The sequence below is a fragment of the Symphalangus syndactylus genome, chromosome 10 (assembly GCF_028878055.3).
Source record: "Symphalangus syndactylus isolate Jambi chromosome 10, NHGRI_mSymSyn1-v2.1_pri, whole genome shotgun sequence".
NCBI classification, from domain to species: domain Eukaryota; kingdom Metazoa; phylum Chordata; class Mammalia; order Primates; family Hylobatidae; genus Symphalangus; species Symphalangus syndactylus.
The window spans coordinates 121,064,631-121,081,815 of NC_072432.2; the positions used below are offsets into that span (position 1 = coordinate 121,064,631).

Consider the following 17,185-nt stretch of genomic DNA (forward strand, 5'->3'; position numbering starts at 1 on the left):
ATGGGGTTTCACCATGTTGGCCAGGCTGGTCTTGAACTCCTGACCTCAGGTGATCCGCCTCCCTTGGCCTCCCAAAGTGCTGGGATTACAGGTGTGAGCCACTGCGCCTGGCCCCTGTTACTTTAGTGTGGTTTTGGACGGAAAGAAAAGAAACACTTTTTTAAATTCTCTAGCGTAACCAAAAATTGAGAACCAATCAATTTTCATTCTTTCCAAAAGAATGTATCAGCCCATATGTCTCCGAAACTTAATATACAAGCACCAGAAATACTTTTCTAAATCCCATGTTCAAATGTGGATTCAGACTGGGTGAACAATGGCTTCCATATGTGCTCTTTGTGGGATGGTTGCAGAATATTTATTAAAGATCTGATGATTCTTTAAAATATAAATGTTATAGGAAAATCACACAATTACAGAAGATCTCTGAAACTAAATAGTACATAAAGAATACAGCATTTAAGAACGTGACAGATGTCAATGAGAGATGGAAAAGTCTGTTGTTATATTTCTTTGTAAAGCAAGTTAAACAATGAAGAGCTTTGGAAGAATAATGTGGCAAAGATAAAAAGGATTTTTCCAGTTTACAAGATAGAGCCCTGCGAGCTGAGTAGATACTCCCACCGGGGTGGGAGTGAGAGGGGACTGTGAGTCTACTTTCATTTCTCCAAAATATATTATGAAAAACAAGATTAGAGCAAAGTATCAGTGCAAAGTCATGGAAAGGAGAATGCCTGGTGTCTCATTGCTACATCCCAAAATAAAGAAAGCAGCCAGCTGGGGTGATATAGTATAAGAAATGACTGTGCCAAAAGTAGTTGAGTTAGATGTATTGCTCAGTATCCAGATAACAAATGGACAACGTGTAGCCCAGGATAGGAATGGTGCCAGTTGGCTTAGGGACAGAGTAGTCATATCCAGGGATCAGCAAACTTTTCCTCTAAAGGGCCCTGTAGTAAACATTTTAAATTTTGTAAGCTAGATGATCTCTGTCACAACTTTTGAAATGTTTAAGCAATTAAGTATATTCCATTATTAAAGGAAGATATACTCTAGAGGTGAAGGCAGACATTGAATAGATTATCATGTGATGATAAGAAAGAGGTAATACTGGGTTCAATGGGATTTTTTTTTTAAGTGGGACAGCTAGTATTTGAAGGTCAGAGGGGCCTCTCTGAAGAAGTGGCATTCAAACTGAGACCTGAAGATGAGCTAGATAAAGAAACATTGATGAACTTTCCAGGCAAAGGAAATTGCCTTTGCAGGAGTGGAAAAGCCAGATGGTGAGGGGTGGCATGAGATGAGATTGTGCAGGAGACAAGCTGGAATGGTGAGGGCCTAGTGCTGTCCAGCACACACTTGCTTTGCTCCAGTGAGGCTACAGAAACAAGGAGTTTCTGTTCTGTCTGTACGCCCTACGTGGTCAGAAGCAAAGACTACCCCAGGGCCTACTGGGTGTGCCAGAGAAGCTGTCAAGGGTTGAGATTTCACCTTCGGTGATCTCTGCATAACTAATGGAGAAGTCATTTTCTGTTCTCTATTCACAGGAGTTTTTTGAGAACCCTGCTTTTCGTCCCGATGGTCTGAAACTCTATCCTACCCTGGTGATTCGTGGGACCGGGCTTTATGAGCTTTGGAAATCAGGAAGATATAAGAGTTACTCTCCTAGTGACCTGGTCGAATTGGTGGCTCGGATCCTAGCCCTCGTGCCTCCATGGACTCGAGTGTACCGAGTGCAGAGGTAGTGTGTTGTCTTTTATTCCTAAAATAGTTGGTGACTAGTCTGTTTACCATTTCTCATGGAAATAGTCTGATTTCATATTGAGGGTTTTGGATTTTTTTTAATGGAAATAAGATAACTGGAATGCTATCTGTAAATAGAGAGGGATGGAAATCATAGCATGTCTAAGCCACTTTGCCAATATCATATTTATTTATCTACCCATTCATTCATGAGCCTGGAGACGGAGCCGTGATGGTCAATAGGCATGGTGCTTGCTTCCGAGCAGCTTATGGTCTAGTTCAGTGTTTCCTCTTCCAGGTCTGCTTCCATCTAGATGCAGTAATGGGTATGAGCATAAGAAGTGTGGCCAAGTGTGCAATCTCTGTTCTAGAGCCTCTGAAAGAAAAAGAGTAGCAACAATCACTCTTTACAGATATTAATGTAAATATGGAGGAAAGGTGATGTATTTCTGATGGCTTGAAGAAAATGAAATAATCTGAACTTTCTTCCTAGAAAAGAGAAAGTAAGATCTCATTCACGATCAGGAACCTTATTTACCTATTTGTACTTACATACATACATACATATATACTGGAAACGTAACATAACATCACAGAAAAATTTTAGAAGCCATAAAGTTACCTGTATACCTACAATCCTAACAAAGCCAGTTCCCACACACACATTCCCACCACCCTGCCAAAAACTACCCAGGTTCCAATATTACGAATGCAAGGCCAGAAGGAGACTGCAAATGCGTTACAATCAGCTGCTAGAGCAGGACTCCACTGAGCACAGAAACTGTGTGACTGATCATGTAAAGCAATGAACGCTGAAAACAAGCCGAATTAACTACTTAAGGAAAATTATCAAGGATATAAAGTAACGGACTTGCTTGAAGGTCAAAGGACATTTACATGATACTTCTGCTGCATACTGATTTCTCACAGTTTTAAAATCATTGGCCAAACTGCAGGATCTAAATTGCCTATATGGTCTCTATTTTTAAAAATACACCTAAGAATACTAAGGAGATTTTAATAGAAAAATCAACTGTTGAAATTGCTTGCGTGGCCCTTCCCCTTGTCGTTCAACCCTTCTGAAGCAATTCAGTCCAAAAGACATTAGGTGGTGCGGAGCAGTGTAGGTGTCCACGTGCAGGAGGCAGGGAGCCACAGCGGTCCAGAGCAGGGTGAGAAGGTCACTCATTCACATGCAGGAGGCAGAGGCGTGGTGCAGGCTGATGAAGTCAGAATGTGGCGAAAAGGGCATTCATTCTCACCAAGGGCAGATCTGGTATCTGGTACAGGATGTCAGAGCTGTATGTCCTCCAGGGGTGGGTTGGGGGTATATGCAGAAGAGGAGACAGCAAGAAAAGACCAGTTACTTACAAGGAGTTAATCTAATCAGCAGATATTAAGGATAATGGGTGCTACGTTTTTTTTGTTATCTTAGAAGTCAATTACAAAAGTTGAAAAAGGAGAAAATTAGTGTGAGCACTGCGGTATTTTGGAACAGGAGATAGTGGTGTGAACTTATGGTTTCCAACATATAGGTAGATGTAGAAATAAGTGTAAATGTAATGAATAACAACACAGTCGGCCCTTCACATCCTCGGATTCTGCATTCTTCAAATTCAACCAACTGCAGATGGAAAATATTCAGAAAAAACAGTGGGTGGTTGTTGCATCTGTACTGAACATGTACAGATTTTTTTTCTTGTCATTACTCCCTAAACAATACAGTGTATCAATTAGTTATAGTACTTACAGTGTATTAGATATCAATAAGTAATCTAGAGGCCAGGCGTGGTGGCTCACGTCTGCAATCCCAGCATTTTGGGAGGCCGAAGTGGGCGGATTACCTGAGGTCAGGAGTTCGAGACCAGCCTGGCCAACATGGTGAAACCCTGTCTCTACTAAAAATACAAAAAATGGCCAGATGTGTGGCAGGTGCCTGTAATCCCAGCTACTCAGGAGGCTGAGGCAGGAGAATCACTTGAACCCGGGAGGCGAAGGTTGCAGTGAGCAGAGATCATGCCATTGCATTCCAACCTGGGTGACAAAAGTGAAATTCCATCTCAAAAAAAGTAATCTAGAGGTGATTTAAAGTATGCAGGAGGATGTGCATAGGTTATATGCAAATACTACACCATTTTATATGAGGGACTTGAGCATCCATGAGGGACTTTGGGAGTCCTAGAACCAATCCCCTTTGGATACCGAGGGACAACTGTAAATATTGTGTGTGTGTGTGTGTGTGTGTGTGTTTTATAGCAATGAGTGTACTTAGTTTCCAGTGAGCACAGCTGGTTTCTAGATCTTGGTCTCTAAATGCTCTCCATTACTAAAAGGAACTTCTTGTGCCAGAAAGTAAGGAAGTGTTCAAAGAAGAAGAGGGAAGCTGGCTTAAAGGGCTCCCACTGGCCAAATCTGGGACAATTTGAGAATCAAAATAAATATTGATATTAACAGATTATAACCAGCTGAATAAAATAGGAATCCACCAGTTTATACCAATATTCATAATTAATAAATTAGAAGTGTGATTCAGAAATATAATATTTGCAGTCAGTCTTCATCATTCTCAGATTCCTTATTTGCAAATTTTCCTACTCACTAACATTCGTTTGTGACTCAAATCCAATACTGGCATTTTCACAGTCATTCTTGGGCATGCTTAGCAGTGAAAAATTTGAGTTGCCCAGCGTTGTCACCAGCTGAGGTCAAACAGGTGGTGCTCTGCCTTCTCATTTCAATGCTCACACTGGGAGCCAATGTCCTTCCTGCAGTCTGTTTCATGCCATGTTTTTCAAAGTTTTGTGCGTTTTTTTGAGGATTCGCCGTTTAGTATGGCCCCCAAGCATAGTACTGAAGTGCTGGCTATTGCTCCTCAGTGCAGGAAGGCTGTGACGTGCCTTCTGGAGAGAATACATGTTGTGTAAGCTTTGTTCAGGCATGAGTGATGTGCCGTTGGCCATGAGTTCAGTGTTCATGAATCAACAATATATATAAGATAAGGTGTGTTTAAACAGAAACACACATAAAACAAGGTTATGTATTAAACAGTCGACAAAAATATTGTGACCAGTGCCTCACAGGAACCTAACCTTGTATTTTCCCTAGGAGCAATTGCTCGGTATACAATATAAGTGTGTTGGTGACACTTGGTAGAATGTTAACTACTGCCTGCTAACAGAACGTTAACTACTGCCTGCTAACAGAACTAGAACCGACTACCGACTGCACATAGTTTCAGAGTATCTCCCCCACCATACTTACCAATTGCAGAGTGAAAGAGAATAACCTAATAGTGGGAAAACCTGGCAGCTGATCAAAGTGAACATTATCAGTAATAGGACAAATCACAATTCTAGGCTGCCTGATAGAGGATTTGAGAACATAGCATCACTTCTCTGTTACTCAGCCAGAACTTCACAATCTGAATCCAATAGTCAGGAAACGTTAGACAAAACAAAATTGAGGAACATTCTAAAACCTAACTGGCCCGTAATCTTCAAAAGTATCAGGATGAAGAAAAGAGTTCCAACTTGAAGGAGACTACACAGACATGACAATTAAATACAAGGTTCCGAACTAGGTCCTTTGGCTGTAAAGGACTTTATTGGGACACTGGTGAAACTCAAATGGGGTCTAGGATTAGACACTAGTGAAGTATCCATGTTAACTTCCTCATTTTGATGGTTCTTTCGTGGTTATGTAAGAGAATATCCTCGTAGGAAATACTTAAAGTATTCTCAGGGCGTTGGGACATCTTATTTGCAAATTAACTTTCAAATAGTTCAGAAAAATAATTATTTGTACTGCACTTGGGACTTTTTAACTTTGTGATTGTTTCAAAATCTAAATTAATACAGTAGACAACAAAGCTGCAGTAAATAGCATTCACAGAGACAAAAGAAGAAGATGAGTTGCATGTATAACTGACTCAAGCAACCAGAGAGCAGTAAAGATGCAGCTTCTCAGCCACAGAGCATGGCAACAGATAGCACAAAATAGTTAGCAATTTCACATCCAGAAATACCGAAAGTAACAAGGCATGGATCCCACAGGCAATCAGATGAAGAATTTGCATTTTCTCCCTTCGTTTTCAGCTTAAATTTCTTTCTGCTGTAACCAGATGAGTCAAAAGCAGCAGAGACATTGCTATACCATTAAAAGCTTAATTTTATACACTTTTAAATACCACTATGTGACATTATCCTGGCCTACCGACAACTGAGAAAATAAGGACTTGAAAACAAGAGCAGCAGAAATAGTCTCTATAGGAAAAATGTAAAGGAGTGATGACAGGAAGAGTGGAGAACACTTATATGATACAACCAAAAGGTCGTATGATAAGAAAGGCATGACATTATTAATAAGCAACATATGAGGCCTGTTAAGGAAACCTGGCTGTTCTCAGTTCGTCTGATATGACCCCGTGACACTTCTCCTACGGAGAATTGGCCCATAGGAGAGTCCACAAGCTCTAATTTCAGGAGGCCCAACTGTCACATATATTTCTCTATCAATACATCACTTAAGGAGCTTGTGAGTGAGGAGTGGTACAGGTGGATGTAGGCTTAAGATTTTGAAGTGACACTCTTACTTCACACATAGGTGGGTGGATTAAAATGGAATACTGTAAAACAAGAGGCAGTGGTGCAATCTCTTTCAAAATGTGGAATTAGTAACGTCCTCCATGAGTCTGAGGACAGTTTATTGTTTGAAGATAGCGATGACTCGGTTCCTAACACAGTAATGCCATTGGTGAAGGGAGTCATCCAGAGTCTAGCTGTGATGTCAGGTTTTTATGCTTTAGGATTGATAATGTAGTTAACTGTGAATATGATCATTTGCTAGATTTTTTAGTACAAAGACTAATATCTTCATAGTATTTTCCATTTTGTTTTCTTCTTTTTTATGTAATTTTGGTGCTTTTGATATGTAACTGATGTTTGTTTTTACACATGTTTCTGTTAGAATTCTTTTTTTTTTAACGTAGCTTACTGTGGACTGAGGTTCAGTAAAGCATTTACTTTTTTGTAAGCATGAGGAGAATTCCTTCAGATGCATTATGTTACTTTATGTTTTGCATTGAGTGTTACTAAACTATTACTGTGACTGCCTGCGTAAGAACTCATTCATACTTACTATATTTTGCTACTTCCTTTTTACTCATTTCTTTGTATATACCACATTGAAAAATGATTCAGATTTATTTTATATTGGAACTTGCTTTTTATTCTCAGCAGCCACTGAAATCAGTGAAATTTTAGACTAGGCGTATGCAGTGCTGAGGTAGCGTATGAGATTTCACGTTCTAGTCAATGTATTACATCTTGCGCTTCTGCTGTGTAGCACCACTCCATGGTCTCACACACTTCTTTTTTGATCATGTGATTTTATACTCCCCCCACAACAGTCTGTAGAATATTACTAATTATCCAGAACTTATGTTTCTTCCTGATTTCTAGCCATAAAATATTCTATTTACATGAGCAAAATAATGTTTTATCTGTAGAACTACTAAACCACTTTCAATATATGTATTAATAACAAGTTAACATTACTTTTCCAAAAATTTCCTTACAAAGTTGGAGTGCATCTTTACATATCAGTATATTTTATACACTGGCAAATTTGCTGTTGGCACTTTCATGTTCCATTTCCTAAGGATTTAGAATAATCTTCATGGTTATAAACTTAATGGCAGCATAGTACTCTGCAATTTTAATTTGTCTTTTTTAGTAAGCTGTTCGCCTTGTTAGAAATTTAGGTTGCTTCTAGGTTTCTTTGCTTTCTTCTTCCTTTTTTAAATGTAATTATCCTGGCCTCCACTACAGCTAAACTTCATGTACATAGAACTTTCTACTGCTGTTGAAGTAATCTCTTAGGGTAGTATAATCTGGGAGAAGGATTATGCATGGTAAGGGGTCTAAGCATCTTTTCATTATTATTATACTTCTTAAATCCTTTCTGGAACAAGGGGAAAATAAATAAATGTTACAGTTTTTGCTATGAATATTGATATGGCTTTCCAAAGGGATTATACCAGTTTAAAGTAAACATTTACTGGTTTTATCACAACCTCTATAGAATTGGGTGCTTTATAGTATTTTTATTTTATTTAATGAAGGGTATTAATTTGCATTTCCCTAGTTTCCCTTGTAACTAATTATTATTTGTGTTTCTTCTTACATCAGTTGTCTGTTTATATTTAATTTGCCAGTCATGAAATTTAGATTATAAATATTGTCTTTTTATTGAGAAAGCTCAGAAAAAGTTCATAAATGTTGCCTCATTTTGAATTCTTTCCTCTCACCCAGGCGAATAGGAGACTAGGGAACCAAGAGGCCACATTCATGTTCGTATAGGACACTTTGCACATAATAACAATCTGATAGCTGTGTTCTAGTAAAACAGCTTCATCTCTCTATTTAAAAACCTTAAATTCGGCCAGGCACAGTGGCTCACGTGTGTTATCCCAGCACTTTGGGAGGCCGTGGCAGGTAGATCACTTGAGCCTAGGAGTTCAAGACCAGCCTGGGAAACATGGTGAAACCCCATCTCTACCAAAAAATAAAAACATTTTAAAAATTAGCCAGGTGAGGTGGCACATGCCTGTAGTCCCAGCTACTCAGGAGTCTGAGGTGGGAGAGTTACTTGAGCCTGGGAGGTCAAAGCTGCAATAGGATGTAATGGCTCCACTGCGCTCTAGCCTAGGCAACAGAGTAAGACTCTGTCTCCAAAAACAAAAACCCTGAAATTCCATTTCAAAGTGCTTTAAAATTTATATTCAGATATAACTAGAATTTGGTAACTAGAATTTTGGAATTCAGACATTATCTAAAATGTCTGGACTTTTAGAAAGAAACTTGTATCAGGCTGGGCGCAGTGGCTCACGCCTGTTTTCCCAAGCAGTTTGGAAGGCCGAGGCAGGCAGATCACCTGAGGTCAAGAGTTCAAGACCAGCCTGGCCAACATGGCAAAACCCCATCTCTACTAAAAATACAAAAAAATTAGCCGAGTGTGGTGGTGGGCACCTATAATCCCAGCTACTTGGGAGGCTGAGGCGCTAGAATTGCTTGAACCTGGGAGGCAGAGGTTGCAGTAAGCTGAGATCGTGCCACTGCACTCAGCCTGGTGACAGAGTGAGACTCCGTCTCAAAAAAAAAAAAAAAAATTAAAAAAGAAACCTATCAAAAGCTAGATAGTAAAATTTTGAAATAAAAGTGCTCAGAAAAATGTTAATTGCTAACTTAAACTTTATAGCCAAATGTATATGAGAAGGCTGAGTGTTTATACAGCATCAAGTGGCTGAGAAACTTTCTGATTTGGGAAGAGAGACTCATGGGGATTTTACTCAGCAATGTTTTTTTCTAGCTTCAGCCTTAAAGTTTTAGAGCAATTCTGAGACTGTAGAAAATTGCTGTTAGTCTAAGACTACAGTTAAGCACCCTGACTCTGTTTAATTTGATATTAGTTATGTCTTGCTAGGAAGAAACCACTGGCAAAGGAGAAAAGTCTCCCAGGATATTTAGTCCAGATGATTTTTAATAATTATAGTTTATTTATTTTTGTTTTAAATCATTGTAAAGGAAAATCATTTGTGTCTTTCTGTTCTGTGCCTTTAGAAAATCTGCCTAGCCTCTATGGAGGTTCACCTAGTGGCAGCTTCCACCAATTACAGGCAACACACTTGACTGGTGAAGCTGAACTTACAAGGTTTATGTGGAGAAGGAACTTTTTTTTTTTTTTTTTTTGAGACGGAGTCTAACCCTTGTCACCTAGGCTGGAGTGCAGTGGCACAATCTCAGCTCACTGCAGCGTCCGCCTCACAGGTTCAAGCTGTTCTCCTGGCTCAGCCTCCTGAGTAGCTGGGATTATAGGCTCCTGTCACCGCGCCCGGCTAATTTTTGTACTTTTAGTAGAGATGGGGTTTCGCCATGTTGGCCAGGCTGGTTTCGAACTCCTGACCTCAGGTGATCCGCCTGCCTCGGCCTCCCAAAGTGCTGGGATTGCAGGCGTGAGCCACCACGCCTGGCCGAGAAGGAACTTAGGCAGGTATCAGAAGGGAGAATGGAGGAAAGGAAGATAATTTGAGTGGGAACACAATGTTTCACACTTTTAAAATTTTACTGTAGTTTACTGTTAGATTACTTGATGTTTTTAATTCGTTATTTTCCCTGCCCTGCCCTACCCATTACCTTTTTTTAAAAAAGACTATTTATACTTTTTAGTTTTATGACAGTTGAGTCAGTAACATCTTCCAGGGTGTTTTTATGAAGCAGCATCCTAATAGAAGATTCTGTGTTCTAGCCCTGAAGGGTACAGTCAATGATTAAATGTAAAATTCTGTCCAGACACATAATGGAGCCACATTAAACTGTTGCTGCCCTCAGGCTATTTGACAGCTATCTGCCGATGTGATATTTAAATCATCGTGAAACATTAGAATAGGAATACCAATTCACAACCCAAACATGTTTCTGATGTATGAGCAACTGCAGACAAAAAAAGGCCTAGACATCACTTGAAAGGTTTCTGATGAGCAAATTGCAAATATCAGCACCTCTAAGCTTGAAATGTTACCTATTGAAATAGAACAGTGAATATTCTTGTATGTAGTCGATCTTCAGGCCAAGAAAGTGGAACTAGATTGAATCAAATGGAGAAACCTAAAAATAATTTTAACTCCTACCTAGATGAATGTAGCAAGCTCAGTCAGTTATCTCATCTAGGTTTTCAACTCCTAGAAGACTGTAACAATGCCTGCTTATATAGTCCAGATTGCGTACTGCAGTACTCTGTCCATTGAACATGCTCAGCATACATAGAATTATCTCTTTTCATTTTCAGTGAAAAAGATTTTGTCACTGAAACTGGCAATTACCACATTTCTGTTCCTTAATGAGGAAAAACTTCCATCTGGTATACTCGCGGCACGATACTACCAAAGACCATTGAATCCATGTTGCATTCTCATAGTGGCAGACGTCAATTTAAGGACATTTGTGAATTGTCAGCATCAGCGTGAATGCCTGTGTTACCAGGTCCTCACTGACTTGTGCTCTCTGGTAATCAGGGCCAGCTTCAAGGATATGTGACCCATGCAGTCTCATAGGGTCTTGCACTTGGCTTAATGCTCTGCTGTCACCGTCTTGAAATTATTAATAATTTTTTTCACAAGGACTCATGTTCTCATTTTGCACCGGGCCCCACAGATTGTGTAGCAGCCTCCTGGGTCTTTTTATCATACAGTTCTGCTTACCAACACTGTATGTAAAACCTTCCCTAGAGAGTTTACGTCTGTTGAAATTTTAATGTCTTTTGAAAGTACCAGTTTGTTATTAAATATTTATAGAGATCATCTCCCCTTGCCTTTCCATCTCCCCTTCCCACTGCCTGTGGAGACAGTGCGCCTAAAGCGTGGCCAGCAGCATACCTGGCACCTGACTGATGCAGAGGTAAGGGGAGGGAGTGCAGAGATGGCAGCTGCAGTTGTTGGGAGATTAGTTACATAGAGCAAAGAAGTTATTTAATTTAGCAAATGAGTAGATGTCCTAAAGATAAGGAGAGCCAGTTTTCTCACTCCCTGAAGGGATTTACAGACATTTAAAAGGTGAAAGCTGAAAAGAACACCAAGGTACCATGTTAGTATTGGAATTATCAGTATGAACTTACGGGTTTAAAAATTTATATATAGAAATAGTTATAGCGTGCATGTTTATATATATAAATATATGTCTCTCTCTGTGTGTGTATGTATGTATGCATGCATATATTTCTTAGTAGTGTATTCTGAGAGGTTCTAGAGGCAGTAACACCCCAGCAGTAATGAACACAGTGAGTTCCAAGATCATAGTTTCTAAATACCACTCTCCACTAAAAGAAATCAGTGCCTAGAAAAATGACCGTTTCCAGGGCTGGGCAGCAAACATACAGGATGAAGATAGAATGTCTTGTCATTCCAGAGAGTAAGTAAATAATCAAAGAATGACGGGGTCATGTCAGAAGGACCCAGAAACCAGCCTGAATGCATACCCACTGGCAAAAATCTAATGTCAGCAACAAAATAAATAACGTTAATATTAGTTAAAAACTTGTATAAAATAGGAATCCATAAGTTTATACTGATACACATAAATGAATAGATAAATAGGAAAGAAGGGAAAAGTCTTCCTTACATACAAGGTCAACTAGTAAATATAGAAGGGATGGTAGAAGTAGTCACTATTTGGCAACCATTATAGGAAAGGTGATAGAGACAGGAGTCATCAGTCGATGTGAGACTAGTAGTTGTAGGTTTGATGAGGAACAGGGTGTCGTCATGATATTGTCATTTCTCCCCATAAAATATTACTCAGATGTAAAGGGGGAAATGGTGACCATGGTGTAGATAGCCAGCAGACACAGTCTTGACCAGGGCATCCTGTGATGAAACAGGTCAATATAGCATGCCTATATTATTCACTGAGACAGGGCATCATTTCTCTGGTATTCCTGCCAAGAATTCATGGCCTCTGGTCATGAGGAAACACTGGACACATTCAGTGAGAATGAAGACTTTCTCACTGGATACCATTAAGTATGGTGTTAGCGATAGGCATTTTTAGATACTCTTTATCAAGTTGAGGAAGTTCCCCTTTATTCCTAGTTTATTGAGAGCTTTTATCACGAATGGGTGTTGGATTTTGTCAAATGCACTTTCTGTATCGACTAATATCGTGAAATTTTCTACTTTAGCTCATTGTTTTGATGAATTACGATAAATCGCACTTGGTTTCAACATATTCTCTTTATGCATTTGATACATTGGATTTCATTTGCTAATATTTTGTTGAGGATTTTTGCATCTAGGTTCATGAGAGATGTTCGTCTGTAGTTGCTGTGATCTGAATGTTCCTCCCCCACAAAAAAAAATAAAAATTCATGTGTTGAAATCCTTACCATCAGGAGGTGGGACCTTTTGGGATGTGATTAGGTTAATAAGGCAGAGCTCTCATGAATGGGATTAGTTACTCAATAAAACAGGCCCCAGAGAACTGCCTCATTCCTTCCATCATGTGAGACACAGCAAGAAGGCACCATCTGTGAGAAAGTGGGCCCTCACCGGGCACTGAATATGCAAGTACCTTAATCTTGGCCACAAGAACTGGAAGAAGTAAATTTCTGTTGTTCATAAGCTAAACAATTCATGGTATTTTGTTAGAGTAGCTCGAACAGACTCAGACAGTAGTTTTCTTGTAAGTTCTTTGTCTGGTTTTGGTATTAAGGATGCTGGCCTCACAGAATGAGTTAAGAAGTACTAAGAAGTATTCCCTCTGCTTCTGTCCTCTGAAAGAGATTGTAGAGAATTGGTATAGTCTTGCTTAAATGTTTGGTAGAATTCACCAGTGATATAGTCTTATTCAGATTGAGTATTTCTTCTTGTGAGTTTTGGCAGATTGTATCTTTCAGAGACTTTGTCCATTTCATCTAGGTTATCAAATTTGTGGGCATAGAGTTGTTCATAGTTTTCCATTGTTATCCTTTTAATGTTCATGGGCTCTATAGTGATGTCTCCTCTTTCACTTCTGATACTAGGCATTTCCGTCCTCTCTTTTTTGTTAGCTTGGCTAATCAACTTTTTATTGGTCTTTTCAAAGAACCAGTTTTTGGTTTCATTGATTTGTTTCTCTGTTGATTTCCTGTTTCAATTTCATGAATTTCCACTCTAATTCTTATTATTTATGTTCTCCTGCTTACTTTGGATTTAATGTACTCATTTTATAGTTTCCTAAGATGGAAATTTAGATTTTTTATTTTAGATTATTCTTCTAATATAGGCATTCAGTGCTATAAATTTTCCTCTAAGCACTGCTTTTGCTGCCCTTGTTCTTTGTTTCTATTTTTGTCTTCCATTCTTTTTCTGCCCTTTGTGGTTTTAATTAAGCATTAGGTATTATTCCATTTTCTCTCCTTTCTTAGCACATCAGTTATTCTTCTTTTTGTACTTCTTTTTTTCTAGTGTTTGCCCTAGAATTTGCAATGTGCATTTACTACTAATCTAAATTCACTTTCAAATAACACTTTACCACTTCACTTCACAGATAACGTGATACCTTATAATAACAAAATAATCCTAATTCCTCCCTCCTGTCCCATGTGTCATTGCTGTCATTCATTTCACTTAAATACATGCATAAGTAAGCATTTGTATATATGTATGTATATACACACACATAAGCTATCTATAGCAACATACATAATTGAATACATTGTTGCTATTGAACAAACCCTGTTAGATCATTTTAAAATAAGAAAAAGGAAAGGTTTTATTTTACCCTTATTTTTGTTCAACATTTTTCTTTATGTGGGTCTGAGTTTCTGACCTATATAATTTTCCTTCTCTCTAAAGAATTTCTTTTAACGTTTCTTGCAAGGCAGATCTATTAGCAACAAATTCCCTGAATTTTTGTCTGAGAAAGCCTTTTTTTCTCCTTTATTATCCTTTGAAAGAATACTTTCATTGGATACAGAATTCTAGGTTGGTGGCAGGTGTTTTTTTTCCTATCAGGACTTTAAATACTATACTGTACTCTCTTCTTGCTTGCATGGTTTCTTAGGGGAAGTTGGATATAATTTTTATTTTTCTCTATATGTAAGGTGTTTCTACCTCTCCCCAGCTTCTTTCAGGAATGTTCTTTATCTTTTTATTTTTTGTAGTTTGAAAATGAAATGCCTACGTGTAGGTTTTGGGGGCATTTATCCTGTTTGGTATTCTCTGAGCTTCCTGGATCTGTGGTTTTGTGTCTGATATTAATTCTGGGAATTTCTCAGTCACTGTTGTTTCAAATATTTCTTATATTATTTTGTTTCTTCTCTTTCTGGTGTTCTTATTACACATATGTTACACCTTTTATTTATTTTAGAGACAGGGTCTCACTCTTACCCAAGCCATTCTCCCACCTCAGCCTCCCAAGTAATCAGGACTAGAGGCGTGTGCCTCCATTTTTTATGGGGATGTGGTCTCATTATGTTGCCTAGGCTGGTCACGAACTTCTGGGCTCAAGTGATCTTCCTGCCTCGGCCTTCCAGAGTGCTGAGATTATAGGCGTGAACCGCCGTACTCGGCCTGTGTGACACATTTTGTAATTATTCCACAGTTCTTGGAAATTCTGTTCTATTTCTTTCAGTCTTTGTTGTCTTTGCTTTTCCATTTTCAGAGTTTCTCTTGATAATATCTCAAGCCTAGAGATTCTTTTCTCAGCCATGTTTATCTACTACTAAGCCCATCACAGGCATTCGTTATTTCTGTTTCAGTGATTTTTTTGATCTCTAGCATTTCTTTTTAGTTTTTCTTCGGATTTCCATCTTTCTGCTTACATTCCCCTCTGTCCTTAAATGCTGGCACCTTTTCCGTCAGAGCCTTCAGCGTGTTCATTATAGTTGTTTTAACTTCCTGGTCTGTTTCTTATTCTTGCTCTGTCTCTTCAAGTTGTGTCTTTTGCCTTTTGGTATGCCTTCTAATTTTTTCTTCATAGTCGGACATATAATGTTCTAGGTAAAAGGAATTGCTGTAAATAGGCTTATAGTAACCTGATGGTAAGATGACGGGGGAGAAGTGTTCGCTAGTCCTGTGATTAGGTCTTAGTCTTTCAGTGAGCCTGTGCCTCTGGACTGTGAACTTCACAAGGGTTTCTCGGTTTTTCCTACCCCCTTAGATGGGACAGGATGACTAGAGTGGGCAGGAGTTGGATATTTCCTTCTCCCAGGTCAGTTAGGCTCTGGTTAACTAGTTTCTCCTGCAGGAAGGCCTTATTAAGAAAAGCAGTGCTAGGTCATTTTTCAAAATGGTTTCTTTTCCCCTCTCCCAGCCAGAAGCAGAAGGGTTTATTTCTCTGATATTTAATGTGGGGACCTGGCCAAGCTACTGGAGGTAAATCTCTCAATATTGTAGGAGTTGGCCTGTGAGTGGGTCCACCTGGAGTTTTTAACTCTCAGACTTGTCTGAGCCTCCAGCAGTTCATCAGTTACAATTCAGGTTTTCTTACCTTAGTGTTGGTTTCTCACAGCAGTTTCCACTCAGGAGTCTCTGCTCTGTTAAGCCACGACTTCCACTAGGGAGTCTCTGATCTCTGCTCTGGGAAGCCACAACTCCCTCTATTTGCCTGTCTGTCTCTTCGCTCCCGGGGCAGTAGTTTACCTTGTGTCTTCCCCTCTTATAGGTCCAAGAAGAGTTGTTGACTTTTCAGACGGTTGACCTTCTACTTGTTCAAGTGGAGCAGCAACTTGCAAGCTCCTTAAATGCAGAACCAGAAACTGGAAGTCCCTTCTCTGCCTGTTTTTCACTTGGGTTGTCTTTTTGTTGTTGAGTTGTAAGAGTTCATTATATATGCTAGATACAAGTCCCTTATCAGATATATGATTTACATATATTTTCTCTCATTCTGTGAGTTACTTTTTTCACTTTTTTATTGGTATGATTTGCAGCACAGACATCTTTAATTTTGATGTAGTCTTTTTCCTTTGTCACTTGTGCTTTGGCGTCATGTAGAAGAAGCTCAGCAGTGGCTGGGCACAGTGGCTCATGCCTGTAATCCCAGCACTTTGGGAAGCCGAGGCAGGCGGATCACCTGAGGTCAGGAGTTCAAGACCAGCCTGGCCAACATGGCAAAACCCTATCTCTACTAAAAATACAAAAATTAGCCGGGTGTGGTGGCAGGCACCTGTAATCCCAGCTACTCAGGAGGCTGAGGCAGGAGAATTGCTTAAACCTGGGAGGCGAAGGTTGCAGTGAGCTGAGATCATGCCACTGCACTCCATCCTGGGTGACAGAGCAAGACTCCATCTCAAAAAAAAAAAAAAAAAAGTGTTCAGCAGCATGAAGTTTACTTCTGTGTTTTATTCTAACAGTTGTGTAGTTTTAGCTCTTACTACATTTAGGTCTATGATCCATTTTGAGTAAATTTCATATATGGCATGAGGTAGGGGTCCAGTCTCATTCTTTTGCCTATTTGTTGAAAAGACTATTATTTTCTCATAGAATTGTCTTGGCACCATAAAGGATTTTTAATGTGTAGGTCTCATATCCTAGTTTTGAAACCATTACTGAACATCCAGGTAGCTCTGACTATGGTGATTTACCAGATGTCATATCCTAGAAAATCCTTGTGGGGTTTACATGTCATTTGCAAGCTTTAGTAGTTTCCATAATGAGGCAGACTCAGGGTCTGCCTAACCAAATTGTCATTTGCCAGCAGAGAACTTAAAGTACCAAAGAAGGGCCTAATATTCTTCCCTAATGTCAAATTAAGGCTCCAAAGTGCCTCAGCTTTTTATGATTGTAAATTATCAGTCTGTCTAGATGAATTTTTGGTTAATGTTTTCTACCTTTGCCACTTATCAGATTAATGAATTCCATGTGTTTAATACCTGTCCACATTTGTCCCTATCAAGTTTCAAAGTATGCTGT

General features: G+C 39.2%; 1 protein-coding gene across 2 annotated transcripts in view; it reads left to right on the forward strand.

Annotated features, from left to right (window-relative positions):
• The window catches only part of ELP3 (elongator acetyltransferase complex subunit 3), a 98,532-nt gene that overhangs the window by 43,297 nt on the left and 38,050 nt on the right, over positions 1–17,185 (forward strand). For both annotated transcript variants that reach the window (XM_055295821.2, XM_055295820.2), the window contains exon 10: positions 1,548–1,741. In XM_055295821.2, coding sequence (XP_055151796.2) covers positions 1,548–1,741 — 194 coding nt within the window. The remainder of the gene's footprint in view (positions 1–1,547; positions 1,742–17,185) is intronic.